At 43.4% G+C, this 15,520-nt stretch overlaps 1 protein-coding gene across 2 annotated transcripts in view; it reads left to right on the forward strand.

Moving 5' to 3' along the window:
- Positions 1-440: 440 nt before the first annotated feature.
- JAM3 (junctional adhesion molecule 3) overlaps positions 441-15,520 on the forward strand; it is a gene marked incomplete at both ends in the record, with an annotated part of 58,812 nt that continues 43,732 nt past the window's right edge. For both annotated transcript variants that reach the window (XM_084248696.1, XM_084248697.1), the window contains one exon: positions 441-516. In XM_084248696.1, coding sequence (XP_084104822.1) covers positions 441-516 — 76 coding nt within the window. The remainder of the gene's footprint in view (positions 517-15,520) is intronic.

The following is a 15,520-nucleotide window of genomic DNA, read 5'->3' on the forward strand; positions in this document are numbered from 1 at the left end:
CACTCAACCGCTGCGCCCCTGGGGAGGCCCTGCACCTCAGCTCTTGTATGCATAAATAAATAAATCTTTTTAAAAAGAAAATATAAAAATAAGAAAAAAAGAGCATTTCATTCCTCCAATTTTGAGTGTTCCTTCTCTGATCTGTAGTAACTAATTCATTTAATAACTGTGGAAATTTACCCCGCCCCACTGTTGAACATGCTTCTAAGCCCTCTTTCCACGAAGTTCATTGAAAGAGATGCCGAACCTCCAGGTCTAGAGCATCCTTACATCCATAGCAACCAGACATCAGCTTCCTTGGTAACCATGGAGACGGCTCCGCCAGGCCTGGTGGTCACTATGGAAACCAGGGGCGGGTAGCCGGGTCCCGGCAGGTTGGGCGCATGCGTGCGGAGAAGCCGAGCTGCGCCGCGCGCCCGCGGCCCCTCACTCCCCTCGACATGGCGCTGAGGCGACGGCCGCGACTCCGACTCTGCGCCCGGCTGCCCGACTTCTTCCTGCTGCTGCTGTTCAGGAGTGAGTCAGGGAGTTTCTGTCTTCGGGAGAGTAGGGCCTGGGGGCGATGGGGGCGAGCGGGCCCTCCGCGGGTGGAGCCCGGCCAGGCGCGAATAGCGGACCCGGCGCCGGGAACTCGGGGATCCGGGCGGGAGGAGCGGCGCGCTCTCGGGCCGCCTGGCGGAGCTCGGGGTCCCGGCCTGGGGAGGGGCCCCGGGGGCGGCCCCGGGGTGCCGGGGGCCGGTGGGAGGCCCGGGCGGCATCTCCCGGCGGTGGGCTTGCTGTGGGCGGTGGGCCCTCCGGGCGGGGGCCCGCCTGTTGGAAGGACCGCGGGCAGCTTCGCGTGGGCGCAGAACTTGCTGGAAGAGAGTGAGGAGCCAGCGCCGTACTTGGAAAGTGCACCCTGAGGGGTCCTGTCCGTCCCGGAGAGGCACAGCTGCGAGGCCTGACCTGCCTTCTGGTCGCAGCCCTCTGGGGAGCTGCTGTTCATTTGTCTCATGCTGTAAACAAAAGAACAGAAATGGGCAAACCCAACTTTCCTTTCGTGGAAGTAAAACGGCGCAGATTTCAGTCAAGTACCTTGTTTGTGTCCAGCCCGGCCTAGGAAACCCCGCAGACCCTTACTGTGAAGTAGCATCTGGGCCCTTTTGCTGAGGACTCTGACAAACTTGGGAGTGTTTTTTTTTTTTTTTTCAGTCTTTCCCACTATTTGTAATTCTCATTAGATTACGTGTGTCCCAGGCTGTTGGACAGAAGACCTAAATCACTTCTGTGTAGTGGGTATGAACTAGGCACTTGGAAATCATTATTTCTTGTAATCCTCACAGCAATTTTAGAAGGTGGGCTTTATTAGCCTATGTTCTGGTGAGAAAACTAAGACCCCTAGGCAAGTTCGGGTTTCCAAGGCTGAATTCTAATGAAGCAGTAGAGAAGGCTCAGAACTTAGATTTACAAAAGCACATTACACCCAGCTCCTTTTTCAGCTCTTAGGTCAATTTCTGGTTTGGCTTAGTTGCCACCACCATTCTATGATGTTTTGCAGAAAAGACAAACAGAAACACGAGGTGGCTGACTAGGGGTGGACGGTTTAGGAAGACAAAGCACTCCTGTGTTTGATGCTCATTCTAGTGGCTTGTTCGTAAAGGTCTAGTAAAAAGTGAGGGCTGGGCCGGAAGCTGTGGAAATAGGGCTCTGTGACGAGCATAAGTTTCAGGGGATAGCTGCCTGTATACTCTGCCTGAGAGTGATTTCCACAAACAGGCATTTGGGAGAGAGACGTGATGAAAGGCTAGCCAGGGAACAAGGGTGTCAGGAATGTCCAGCTCCTGGCTTTGTGTCACGCTCACACTGTCCTATTCACAGACTGGAACAACTCCCTATTGTTGAAAAGATCTGTTCACATGAAAGTTTGCAGTTTTTATTGCAGAAACATTTGGCAATTTAGTTCAGGAATGAGTTTCAACTTGGTGTTTTGTTAAAAAAAAAAAAAACTGGAAGATGCTTGAACTTCATATATCCATGATCTTTGATTTCCCTCTTTGAGGGGCTAGTTTTTAGTTTTCTTGATACTAAGGAATGGGATTTATCTACAGAATTTAGGAAGAATTACATTATGCGAAATAGGACTAATGACAAAGAATCAAGGTGGATTTAATCCACTTTGAAACATTGTAACTATATTTTAGTAGGGAGCCTTTTTTTCTATTTAGACTAAACATACTGTAATCGCTTAAAGTTTCTTCCATGGGTCTTGACAGCTGTGTCTCTTATTTTTATGATTACTCTTCAATTGGTGTTACTTTTCAGTATTCTTGGTAAAACATTTTTGGTTTCTGGTATAAATAAACACGAGTCACCCTTTGCTAGGCTCTACTATAAGAATTTAATATGTAGTAATTTAGTACTGATAAGTTTAGGGGGCTACAACTATTATTTTTCTCATTTAATGAATGAAGAAACAAGTGATTTAGAAAGATTTAGTGACTTACTCTGGATGATATCCCATGTGTCTTACATTTGGAAAGCTTCAACCACTTGTGTTGGATTGCTGGTTATTATTTCTTCTGACGGTATAGTTATAGATCAGTTTAACCAGATTGTTAAATGTTCAAAGCTATGTAGTTTGTATATAGTGCATACTGTTGTTGAATTGGTGATAGTATTATGCCATATGTTGCTTTTGAATGATTGTGTGGTAATTACTGTTGAGTCTCCAAATCCTTTGATGTTTTAGAAGTACTTCATTTAGAATTAAAATGGTAGCAGTTTATATTCTTTGGGATAAGACAGTTTGTGCTGAAGCTTAACAAAAGCTGAAAGTAAAAATTGCCAAGGAATTTTTTAAAAAAAAGTATAAATGTTCACTTGCATTTCTTTGGATCCCTGCAACTTTATTTTTAAGAATGACCCTGTTCTTTTCTGTTCTTTTAGTTCTTTTGCATTATCCCACAGATAGTATCATCATTAGGCCGTGTGTGTATGTGTGTTTTTAGAAAAACAAGACCACCTGCCTCTGAAGCATGCAATTCTTTAAATCAGCTGTTCATTCCGAAAATGACTTGTTGGTAGGCATTTGTCCTTGAGTCCTTCAGGCCAGGGAAATTGAGTGAGTAGCTATTAGAGGTACTTACTCGTAATTGCAATAAAATATTCTCACACAATTAACATACACTTAACCCCAAGTTCTAAGTTCTTGCTCTTAAGGCAGCCCAATAGGGTAGGCTTACATCACTTCTTTTGAAAAAACAGATTTTTATTAAGCACGCTTTCTGGGATGCCCCTGTAATGTAATTGAAGAAGCTATGGATTTAAGTACCTTTAACTAACAGCTGTTAGAGATGTGATATGAGAAAAATTACTTCCCCATAAGTTCTTTGAATTTTTCAGAGCACAAGTGGGGTAAAAGAAAGGAAAATATGTGTGTGAATGAAGTTAATGTATGAGTTAGCTGAATGATACCATGTGTATGAAGTTGGGTTCTCTTTTGTAAGATATGTTTATAATCGGGTGATGTGAATGTGAGATTGTGAGAGCTGAATGCAGATTTTGAATCTGTCTACTTTTGAATGCTTAACTGTACATGCAAATAGCTTCACTGGTGTAGCAAGAAATCCAAAAGAAAGTTTTGGTCAGCACATTCTTTTACACCTAGTTTAGCAAGGACAGTACCTGCTATGGTACTTTATATGGAGATCTAAAACCTTAATTTATTCACTCTTTGCCAGTTGTCCTGACACATAGAAAGCTTCCTGAGAATTAGCCCTTGTTTGTGATATCAAGCTATGCTGTAGTATTGTGTGTTGGTTCTTTTTTAAAAGCACTAGTATGTGTTATAGATTGTGTTTCCCATGAGCAGCTAACGTGCACAGCAGTGGTTTCAATGCTACTTGTGTAGAAACATCACACTTTTAAATAAGTTGGGACTGTATAAACATTTTCCTTTATGTCCTTCATTTTCAGAGTATCCCAAAGCTTCTGCAGTTCAGCTCTTTCTACAGATTACTTCCAAAATCAAACTCTGCCATATCCAATGCTGCCTGCGTTGCCTACCAACCACAGCTCACAATGATCATCCTTGCCTCTAAAGAAGTATAGCTCTTAGTCTGTACTTCAGTTCAGTACAACACATGTTTATTGAGTATCTATAATGTGCCAGAATTGTTCTTCATGGTAGGGGCACAAAAAATGAATAAAACATCTCCAGCCCTTGAAGAATCAGCATGATTGCATGTTGAATTATGTTGGACTTTCATTGTTGGGTGTAAATGCATTTTATCTTCTTAGTGATATAAAAAAATTATTGGGAATAGAGGCTGAATATAATTTCTTTTGTATCTTTCTAGAGCTGACTTTAGTAAATATTCTACGTTCACTTGAAAGTCAGTTAACATTTCTTAAACACTTCCTGTGGGTCTAGGTATTTTTTATGTATCATAATTTAGTTCCAGTGACTCCAGGAACTTTTGGAAGTTCTCAGTTTACAACATATCTGGGGAAGAAAGAGAAAGCTAAGTATTTCTTGACTTGCTTTAATTTAAAAATCTTTCAACCATCTACTCTGCTGTTACACAAGCCTAAGAAGAAAAACATGGGGAAATGCATATGATACAATTTAAATGACACCAGCTGCAGGTAGGACTGGTAGAAGCCATGTGATCATAATTACACAGAACCTGCTTGGGGGAAAAACCTGGAAGAAAATAAAACAATATTCATAGGTGCTGTTTTGAGTGGTACATCGTATGGCTAATTGTTACCTACTTTTTTGGCTGTTTTCCTACCTGATTGTTTTGTCTTTTTTCCAAGTTGTCTTTAATGAGAATGCTTTTTATTTGATTTAAAAAAAATTGCTGTTTTGTTTTGGCCTCCAATAAATAAAATTTAAGTAAGTTTTGTTTAGTTAAATGAGGTAGTATGTAGATTGTGCCATTTTTCTAGCTGCTTAGTTAACATCAGCCACAATGGGTAGAGGAAGGGTTTGAGCATGTGTTCTTTGTGACTCATTTGCGAGATTACTCGTCACTGGCTTTTGGGTGGGAGAACCAACTGTGGCATCCCCAGCAAATGGTTAACTGGAAAACTGAAAAAGGGCTTAAGAGAGTACTTGCCTCTCCATTTTTTTTTAGCAAACAAAATAGTCTGAGTAGTTGCTTTGGTCTTCCTGTGCCAGCCAACTTTTGTTGAACACCTGCTCTGCACCATCTGGGCAGTGCCCTGAAGGAGCTGTTTTCTTTGACTTGAATGAGAGAAATACCAGGAAGAATGGTATAGACTTCTGTAGGGGCAGGAATGAGCACAGTGCAGGTTTTCTGATCCAGCAGACCTGGTAAAAGAGGAGTCAGAGTGCTCAGTGGCTTTTGCAGGCTTTTATTGGGATTTACCCGGTACACAGCAGGCAGGGGTGCTGGGGGGCCGGGAGGCTGGCAGGCCTCCCAGCCCCCAGCAAGTCTTCACTCTGTCTGGGCTCTCCGGTCTTCTCTCGTGTTCTCTCTTCTTCTGTTGGCTTCTCTGCTTGTCTCTCGGCTTCTGTTCGTTCTTGGCTTCTGCTGGTGTCCCTGTGACGCCACCCTTAAAAGCCCAGTCTTAGCCCAGGTGAATCCCATCTACTTATGCCCACACCCTACTCCAGGTGCCCGCCATCAGGCATGTATTCAGGACCACAAGGATCTATCATCTATCCTGATGGCAGGAGGGCAGAAAAGCCTGATACATTTTCCTTACCCTACAACTTCCTTGGAAAATAGACTTGCCGAGATGTTTCCTGAAGTGAGCTATCATGTCTTCCTGCCCACTACCTAGTCCTTGTTGGGTGTCTTTCTCTAAGGAAAATATCCAGTGTCTTCAGAATGAAGTGCAGCTGTCTGGAGGATTACAAAGAATGCAACAAGTTTTAAAACAGCTGCCTACTCTCCCTCCCCCTTTTCCAAGTTTTACCTCTAAAGTATCTCTGTCAGGGTGCTGGATGATAGTAAAACTTTTTTTTTTTTTTTTTTAAGGATTTATTCATTTATACAAGCACTGGGTACAGTCAGAAGTGTGGGAGGGTGAGAGAATTCACCAGCACCAGAGTGGAGAACAGAACAGGCAGACTGACAAAACACACTGCTGAGGGGAGCAGCGGGCGCGGCAGGAAAGGTCTGCGCGCCTTGTGGGACCCTCACCCGGCGGCCGGGGATCAAACTGGCGCTGCAGAGGCTGCGGGCAGCTTTGCAACCCAGCAACCGCTGCGCCGCCGGGGAGGCCCGATAGTAAAACTTTTCATGGGCAAAGCAGGGAAATCTAAGATAGGTGCTTTCTTAGACTAAAAGGAACATCCAGATTAACAGAGCAGCAGTTTAGATAAATGTCTTAAGGTTCTAGGAGTAAGAGTACTTACTCTGGACTGACCTGTTAGAGGAGAATTTGAAGAAGTGATTGGACTCTCCGGGATAATTTTGATTTACGTAGTGCAGACTTGGGAGAATGGAGCTATTGATGGCCAGTAAAGTGGAGCAAATATGAGCATAGGTGTGGAGTTGGGAATATATATATTGTAATAGTAAATAGCACCTACCATTTATTGAAAACTGTGTGCCAAGTACTGTGCTGATAGTTTTACTTAGACTGTCTTAATTGAACTTCTAGTCAGTGTTTACAGGTTTTGTTTCGCAGATGATGAGTCTAAGGCTTAGGCAGGTTAATTACTGGCCCAAGGTCATAGCTAGAAAACTGAGGAGCCAGAGTATCCTTTGAAGAAAATCTTGGAGAGTAACTAGATTATAAAGTGCTGTTAATACAAGACTAAGAAATTTAGACCTGCTTATATGTAGGTTCTAGAAATTCATGTGGTAGTTTGGAGGGAAGTGATGGCGAAATTATTTAGAAGTTTAATCTGATAGTTAATATTCAAGAAGATTGGAGAAGGAAGGTCAACTTGGAAGCTACCGGAATAGTTCAAGGTCATTTCCTTTAGGGTAGGTCTCTTGATTTGAAATCTTTTTCATTTATATCTGAAAATATATTTTAATCTTTTCCTTGAAATACAGTTTTACTGGATAAATAATTTTGGGTTGACAGTTATTTTGTCTTAGCGTCTGGGCTCTCTATGACACTGGTGCTTTTGGTTTCTGTTACTGCTGTGTCCAAGTTTGGGTCAGTCATGTCATCAGTCTTGTCTAGGTTGCTGTCTTCTCTTCAGTTGCTTTGAAGATCTTGGTCTTTGGCGTTCTGAAATACTGCTACAGTATATCTAGGTTGGATTTCTTATTAATTAGTCTAATTGTTAATATGTTGTACTTTATGTATCTGTGGGTTTATTTCCTGAGACTTCTTAGGTATTATCTGTGTTGCCTAATTTCTATTTTCTTAATTCTTTTCTTCAGTGACTTTACTTAGATGTATTCAGTAATTCTGTTTTTTAAAGACTGTTAACTGTTCTGTTGTAATTTCACATTCTTCATATTTTTCCCTTGTTGTGCTGTTCTGGGCAACTTTTTTTAACTTTGCTTTACAGACTTTTCTTTTTCCAGCTGTATCTAATCAGCTATTTAACCAATGCATGGTATTTTTTAACCAATTTTATTGTACGTTTCCCATATTTTGGTATTTGGTATTTCCCATATTTTATAAACTGGTATTTTTTATATGCTCTCTTTTACCCTTTTATCTTTAGAACATTTCGCACATAGCTGTTTTATACTGTGTATCTTATACTTCCAATATTGAAGTTCTTCAGGGAGCTAAATCTAATATTTGTTGTTTCTGATTCTTTAACAGTGGTTTTTCTTTACTTGTTAGCTGATATTTGGTTGATCTGTTTCTGATTTTTACTTGAACAGTGGTTTGTTTTTCTTTACTTGTAAGCTGATATTTGGTTGATCCCAATCTGTGCAAATCTGGGCCTGACCTTAGGAGGCTTTTTGTGAGAGTGTACTTCCTCTGGTGGCAGCCTCCTTTCAGGATCCATCTTAATTGTTTCATAATCTCAGGCTCAGCTTCTTTGCCTTCCTGCAGCCCAAGGACTCAGTCTTCCTACTGAAGTGTTAAAATGTGAATTTGCTCTGAGGTCTTACCTTCACCCATTTTAGTAAAAACTTTAGGAGGAATATGTAGTCCACTAACTATACGAGTGGAAACATAATCTCAGTTTAACCTATTCCCCCACTTTTCGTTAATATTGAGACACATCTTTCTTTAATTGTTCTCATTAAAAAGGAAATTTTTTTTTTCCTAAAGATTTATTTATTTTCACAAGCACTGGGTACAGTCAGAAGTGCGGGAGGGTGAGAGAATTCGCCAGAGCAGGGAGCAGAACAGGCAGACTGACACAGTACAATGCTGAGGGGAGCAGCTGGCACGCCAGGAGAGGTCTGCGTGCCATGTGGGACCCTCGCCGGGGATTGAACCTGCACTACAGAGGCTGCGGGCATCTTCGCAGCCCAGTGGTCAACCGTTGCACCACCGGGGAGTCCCAAAAAGGAAATATTTTTGTTTCATTTTTCAAATATTGTTATAAAATATCTTTTTTTTTTTTTCTTTTCAGAGCACATATGCCCCCAACGGAGGTACTGATATCCTTGGGAGGCTTGGTGAGGAGTTGTATGCTTCTTGCTAAGTATCACTGTTTAAGGATGGGGCTGTATGACTTTAGAGATGTACCCAGTCATATGGCTGTTACCGCTGTCCTGAATCTGAGATTCAGTTCCTGCAGGATGAAATGCTGGCGTTAAGGAAGCTACCAATTCCCCCAAGCCTTGGACTAGCTACTGATAGCTGGGGTGGAGCTGAGCGGCCAGGTGAAGCTGTGTAACACTGGAGGCAGATGGACTCAAGGCAGGTGGGCTGGGGGCTTCTGTTTTGACTTGCACTTAGGAACTTGGGGGGACACTTTAAGGAGACAGTGGAGAGACTTGGGAAGTGTAGGGGGCAGGAAGACACTGAGCAGGTTTTCTGATCCAGCAGACCGGGTAAAGGAGGAGAGGAGAGTCCTGGAGCCCTCAGTGGCTTTTGCAGGCTTTTATTGGTATTTATGAGGCACATGGCAGGCAGGGGTGCTGGGGGAGCTGGGAGGCCTGCCAGCAAGTCTTCACTTTATCTGGGCTCTCTGGCGTTCTCTGGCGTTCTCTCTGCTTCCTCTCGGGGTTCTTCTTTCGTTCTGCTTCTCTGCTTCTGCTGGCATCCCAGTGATACTGCCCTTAAAAGCCCAGCCTTAGCCCAGGTGAATCCCATCTACATATGCCCCAACCCTATTCCAGGTGCCACCATCAGGCATGCATTCAGGACCGCAGGGTTCTGTCATCTATCCTAATGGCGGGAGACCAGAGAAGTCTGATACTTTTACCTTACCCTACAATGCACCCCCTCAGGGTTTTCTGCCAGACAGTCTATACAAGTCATATACATTTCTCTTGGCAATATGAACACTGCAGCCATGGCCCACAAAAGCAAATGAAATACATCACAATATAACAGAATACAACAGAACACAAATAAGTCCAGGCAGGGCACCAATCTAATGGCAAAAGATAAGATTATTGGCACCAGCAGATGATCCACCAAATCTGCTGCCAAAGGCACTGCTCATACAAGAGGGGGAACCACTCACGGCATCTGCCGTCACACACCGGGAGCCATCAGGCTTCCTGGCCTTCTCTGGCTGTAGTGTAAGCCACAAGCCACACACCACATCTGCCCCCAGAATGTACTCACTCTTGGGTTGGCGATTCTATAATGTTGGGGGTAAACACCAGCCCTCAGGGTTTTCTGTCTGTGGTCGCTCCAACACTGGGCTTTCATAGCCACCAATGTGACACGCAGACCCCTGCACTCAGGCCAACCCATTGCACAAGCACATGGGTCAGATGTAGGGTAAGGAAAAATGTCAGGCTTTTCTGTCCTCCCACCATCAGGATAGATGGTGGATCCTTGCGGTCCTGAATGCATGCCTAATGGCGGGCACCTGGAATAGGGTGTGGGCATAGGTAGATGGGATTCACCTGGGCTGAGACTGTGCTTTTTTTAAGGGCCGTGTCACGGGGATACCAGCAGAAGCCGAGAAGAGCAGAAGCCGAAGATAAGCTGAGAGAGAAGCAAAGAAGCAGAAGCAGAGAACGCCAGAGTGGGTGCGGATTTGCTGGGGGCTGGGAGAACTGCCAGCCTCCCGGCCCCCCAGCACCCCTGCCTGCCATGTACCTGGTAATCCCAAAAAAAGCCTGCAAAACCAGAGGACTCTGACTCCTCCTTTACCTGGTCTGCATGGGATCAGAAAACCTGCACTGTGTCCAGTCCTGCCCTTACATCAGGGATCCATGGATGCAAGCTCCACATGCGGCCTCTCTTGGTTCCCCTCTTTGGCTGTGGGCTCCACCACAAGCCACGTTCCCCACCCATCCCCCAAGGACATGTTCCTCAGCTCCTCACCCTCACTCAACTGTGAGCAGGGCATCACCCACAGGTGATTTTAAGAGACTCACTGGCCTTCTTTAGCTTACTTAGTGCTTAACAGCTGCTCAGGGCTTCTCAATCTCAGTACCAGCTTTTGCTTTCTCAGTTGGCTTTTGCTCTGCCTGGCTGCAAAGAACTTGGCAAGGGCTTCCTCCCTCAGCCATCTGTGGGCTCTTATACCAAGGCCCACTGGCCATGCTTTGATTTTAAACGATACCATCCACCCCTAGGGTCCCCAAAACATATCAATCTTGCCAAGGTCCTCTGCCTTCTGGCAGGAATGTTAGTCGTTAGTCCAAGTTCATCGGCTTTTCCCTTTGTCCACACTGGTGAGCTCCGAATCATGGTCCTTTCGTCCCAGACTATTCTTACTGCCTCGGGGGTCATTGGCTGGTCCTCACAGGCTGTTTGTCTCCTCCAGGCGAGGTCTCGTCATGTAGCTCCTGGCCCTTGTCCATCTCCTGTGCTGCCATGATGCCTCCAGCGTTGTCACATGCTCTCGGTCTGCTACTCAGTCCCTCCTGAGGTCTTTGGAGGGCTCCATACCCGTCTGCTTCAAATCATCCTGCCGACTACACCAATTGTAGTGTCAGGACAGGACACAGCAGGTTTTCTGATCCAGCAGACCAGGTAAAGGAGGAGAGGAGAGTCCTGGAGCCCTCAGTGGCTTTTGCAGGCATTTATAGGGATTTACCAGGCACACGGCAGGCATGGGTGCTGCGGGAGCTGGGAGGCCTGCCAGCAAGTCTTCACTCTATCTGGGCTCTCCTGCGTTCTCACGTGTTCTCTCTGCTTCTCTGCTTCCTCTCGGGGTTCTTCTTTTGTTCTGCTTCTCTGCTTCTGCTGGTGTCCCAGTGACACTGCCCTTAAAAGCCCAGCCTTAGCCCAGGTGAATCCCATCTACATATGCCCACACTCTATTCTAGGTGCCGCCATCAGGCATGCATTCAGGACCGCAGGGTTCCGCCATCTCTCCTAATGGCGGAAGGGCAGAAAAGCCTGATAGTTTTACCTTACCCTACAGGAAGATACACGAGTAGGCTGTTCTTTGCAGGGACATGGCAGCTGTTATCTTGGTTTGTCTTTCTCTTTATCTCTGTTTGCCCCAGCTTTCTGGGACCTACCTTAGCCCTCTCGTTTCTCTCAGTTGGTACCTTAAACTTGTAGCAAGCTTTTGGGCCTCAGCAGCTCTACTGTAAGCCAACTCTGTTTGGCTGGGCATTTGCCACTAGGAATGGCTAATTTTGGGTGTTTTATTGGGAAATTTTTATTAGAAATATTCTCTCTTCTCTCTCAATGCACACTAATTCTATTAAAGATCTACCACACAAATAGTATACTTAATTTGTCTTTATGCAGCAGATGGCAGGATCCCATTTTAGAGCATGCACGCCTTAAGTTTGGGGGTCCCTGGGTGCCCCCTGGTCTCATGCCAACTTTCTCTGAAAGGGGATAGCCCATCTGCTGTGAGAAGGAAAACTGCCCCTTTGTCTCTGGAAGGCTCCATTGTTTGAGCCTTTTCAGACACTTTCCTTGGTGAGGGGAGGAGTGCAGCATCGTGGGTGTGAGGCATTCTGTATTCATTTCCAGCTTGGCATGTGATTCACTTTGGACCTTGGGGAAATAATACTGGTTTTAATCCAAGTCACTTGAAACTTAATTTAAACTCTCACACTACCACCAAAGCATCACATTTCTTTCCCCTATTTAGATAGCTCCCTTTAGCTATTTGAGTTTTAGATACAAAGAAGTGATTTTATGGAGATATGAGAGAATTTTTTAAACAATTATTGAATTAGCTTGTTAAACAAAAGTGCATTTTAAGGGTTTAAAAGCCTGGTTTGTGGAAATTTCCTTTCTTAAAGTCTTAGAACCAGGTAAGTTTGAACCCACTTCTACTCTAAGCTATTGGGGAAGCTCATCTTCCAGAGTCTTGTGTTTGTTTTTAAGCTGCTCCAAGTTTCCTTACTAGCTCTAGTATTTTAAGTTTCTGTGTTTGTTTACTGAGATTTCATGATTTATAGAAAAATTATTCAGATCACCAAAATGTATTTCTTGCATATATTTGGTTTTTATTCATCATTTATGATTCACAGTTCCCAAAAGCTTTGGAATTTTCCATAGTTTTGTGAGAAATAAGTCTTTGTTACAAATGAGGTGACTTTTTGAAGAACCTAAGGCTGGGGCTTGTTGCCACGTGAAACAACCATTGATTAGCAGGTTAGAACTTCCAATCCCACTTGAAACCTCCAAGGAGGAGAGAGGTTGAGTTCAGTGGCCAGTGATTAATGCTTCTGGGTTGGTGAACTTGTTTGGGAGAGAATGGCACACCTGGAGAGGGCATAGACACTCTGAACCTTTTCCCTCATACCTTATACTGTGCATCTCTTGCAGCTGCCTCTCCTGAGTAATATGCTTTGTAATAAATTGGCAATCTAGTGAGTAAATAGGTTTCCTAAGTTCTGTGAGCCCCTCCAGTAAATTACTTAAACTGGAGGAGGGAGTCTTGGGAATCTCTGATTTGTAGCCATTACATCAGAAGCATGAGTAACAACCTGGACTTACTCTGGCATCTGAAATAAAGGGTGGTCTTTATACCCCCTACAAGATCATTGACGTACTTCAGGATAAGAAACCTACTTTAGGGCAAGGACCCCTATGGAGAGCACACCTTTTTACATCATTGTTCATTTTGATACAATGTATACTTTCTCAGGTGTAGTCCCATGAAATTCTCACCACCAATTCTCCCATGCACCCTCACCATAGTCCCTTGTGCTCTTCCCTCCCGTTTTGATCCCTCTGCCTCCCCCCTCCCTTGCAGAATGTTTCTGATTTATAGTTGCCTGCTAATTTTTTAAATTATTGTTATTTATTTTTTCCTGATCCCTTATTTGGTTCCCCTATATTCCTCCTCTAAGTGAAACCATCTGATATTTTTCTTTTTCCTTCTGGCTTATTTCACTGAGAATGATCCCTTCTAGCTACATCCATGTTGCTGTGAATGGCATGAGTTTATCTTTTTTGGTTGCTGAATAGTTGTGGGTTCCTATGAGCTGGCTACTAACTGTTCACTTTTGGGCAACTGTGACGTATTTGCTATCTACAAATCACAGCAGAGCATTCCTTGACTATCTTTGGAGTATAGCCCATATCACGAGGCAGGCCCGGGGATGCCTAGGCCACTGTTGACCTGATTATATCACTATCTCCTTGGTGGTCTCAGGATAACTCTGCCTGTGATAACATCATACTTTGCTGACATAAATGTCTCTTGATGTATGGTCACAATGTCCCCTTCCCTGTCCCTCATAAGACTTTGTCTCCCATTCCAACCCCACCCTGTGGACTTTATTCTTCATACCATTGTTGCATAATCAGCTTTTACTATCCTGTATACTTTCAATAAATGGCACAAGAACTGCTCAAGTAGCAGTCTTGCCTTGCAAACCTGCTTCACGACTGCTGTGTCCCTCATCGTGTTCCTGCTGGAAAGCAGCAACAAAGTTCCTGTCACAACAGAAAATATTCCATTGTGTATATATATCACATCTTTTTGATCCAGTCATATATTTTGGGGCATTTGGGTTTCCATATCTTACTTATTGTAAATAGTGCTGCAGTAAACATAGGGGTGCAGGTGTCCTTTTGAATTAATGTTTTTGTGTCTTTTGAGTATGTTTCTAGGAGTGAAATTGCTGGGTCATGAACATCTTAATAGACTGTCGGTAGAGTTTAGGAGTGGAGAACAAGTCTTTTATTAGTCATTTCTTTCCATTAATTCTGTTGTAATCTGACTTGTCTACTATTTTATGGATGTAAACAATTAGATGATGACATCTGGTTGTATTCTCTATACATTTGCTATTTAAATTACTCTGTAGGTAGATCAGGTCAGAGAGTGAAGACTCTGTGGAGAAACAAAATATGGATGTTATTTTAGAGATGCATAATTCTATGATTTCCACAGTGTTTCATCTTGTTTCTTACAGCTCTGGAGGTGTCCAGGTAGGCTCTGTGAAAAATTGAAATGTTGAAATGACATGATGGCTGGAGTATGTCTTTCATCTGCCTCTGGTGTCTGTTTATAGCAGGTCTCTGGTCTCTTTTTCTCTCTGGTGCTCATTCTCTCTGACTTTGCTAATAGTGATGCCTGGAGAAGAGGCCTAAAGGACATCTTATAACATTGGATGTGAGAGATTTGGACTTCATTGAAGCCAGAACAAATATTTCCTTCTACTGTTATCCTGTGGCTAATATCCCACATGCCTTTTGCGAATTACAACAAACTATTCCTCAGAGGGAGTTCAGAGTCAGGTAACTTTTAAGGAGGGTATGTTTTTGTGTTTTGTTCTCTCTTCAACTAAGATTTTACTTTCTGCGTTCTTGTCAAGTGTGTTTTCTACGTGTAAATAAGATCTGCTAAAATTTCGATTGCTTCTATTTTCTTAGGTGTGAGCAGCACCTTTTAGCTCACTTTTTTTTTTTTTTTTAAAGCTACTTCTGTTGGAGCCTCAAGCAAGAAAATTTTGATGGGGTTTAGAGGCTTCAGTTCTAAGCTGCATCACACCACCACCCTTTTCTTTACCTTATTTCTAGTGGAATAACCATGTGATGGCTTGGTTGTGAAGCCATAGTTACCAGTGGGATTCACCTCCTTGCCTTTAAGGGAAAACTCAGTGGTTTGGGTTTCCATATGAGAGGATGAGGCCCTTGTCTGCATGTCCACATCTACTGTTTCTTTGGGGGGGTTAGATGTGAGGAAATGTTGCTTTTCTCTTTTATAAGATTATGACTGTGATAAGGTAAAAATTGATCATAAGACTTTAACTCACTTTTTATTTAGAAATCACAAGATTTGGAGCATGGTCTTTGGACTTGTAGAATTGTTTCATCACAGTTCTTCTGAATAACTCTTGTTTATTGCCACTTCCATTGTGTATTGTGGCCTACCTCCCCCGCATGTGGCACATTCTCTTCCTATTCATGCCTACTCATTCCCTAATATTTGACTTAATGTACTTTTCTGCAAAACCTTTTAAATATCTCTGGTCTGGAATGATTTCTTCATTTTCTGAATTCCTGCTTATCAGGAAGAACATAA

The sequence above is a fragment of the Talpa europaea genome (genome assembly GCF_964194135.1).
Source record: "Talpa europaea genome assembly, chromosome: 12".
In the NCBI taxonomy this organism is placed as follows: domain Eukaryota; kingdom Metazoa; phylum Chordata; class Mammalia; order Eulipotyphla; family Talpidae; genus Talpa; species Talpa europaea.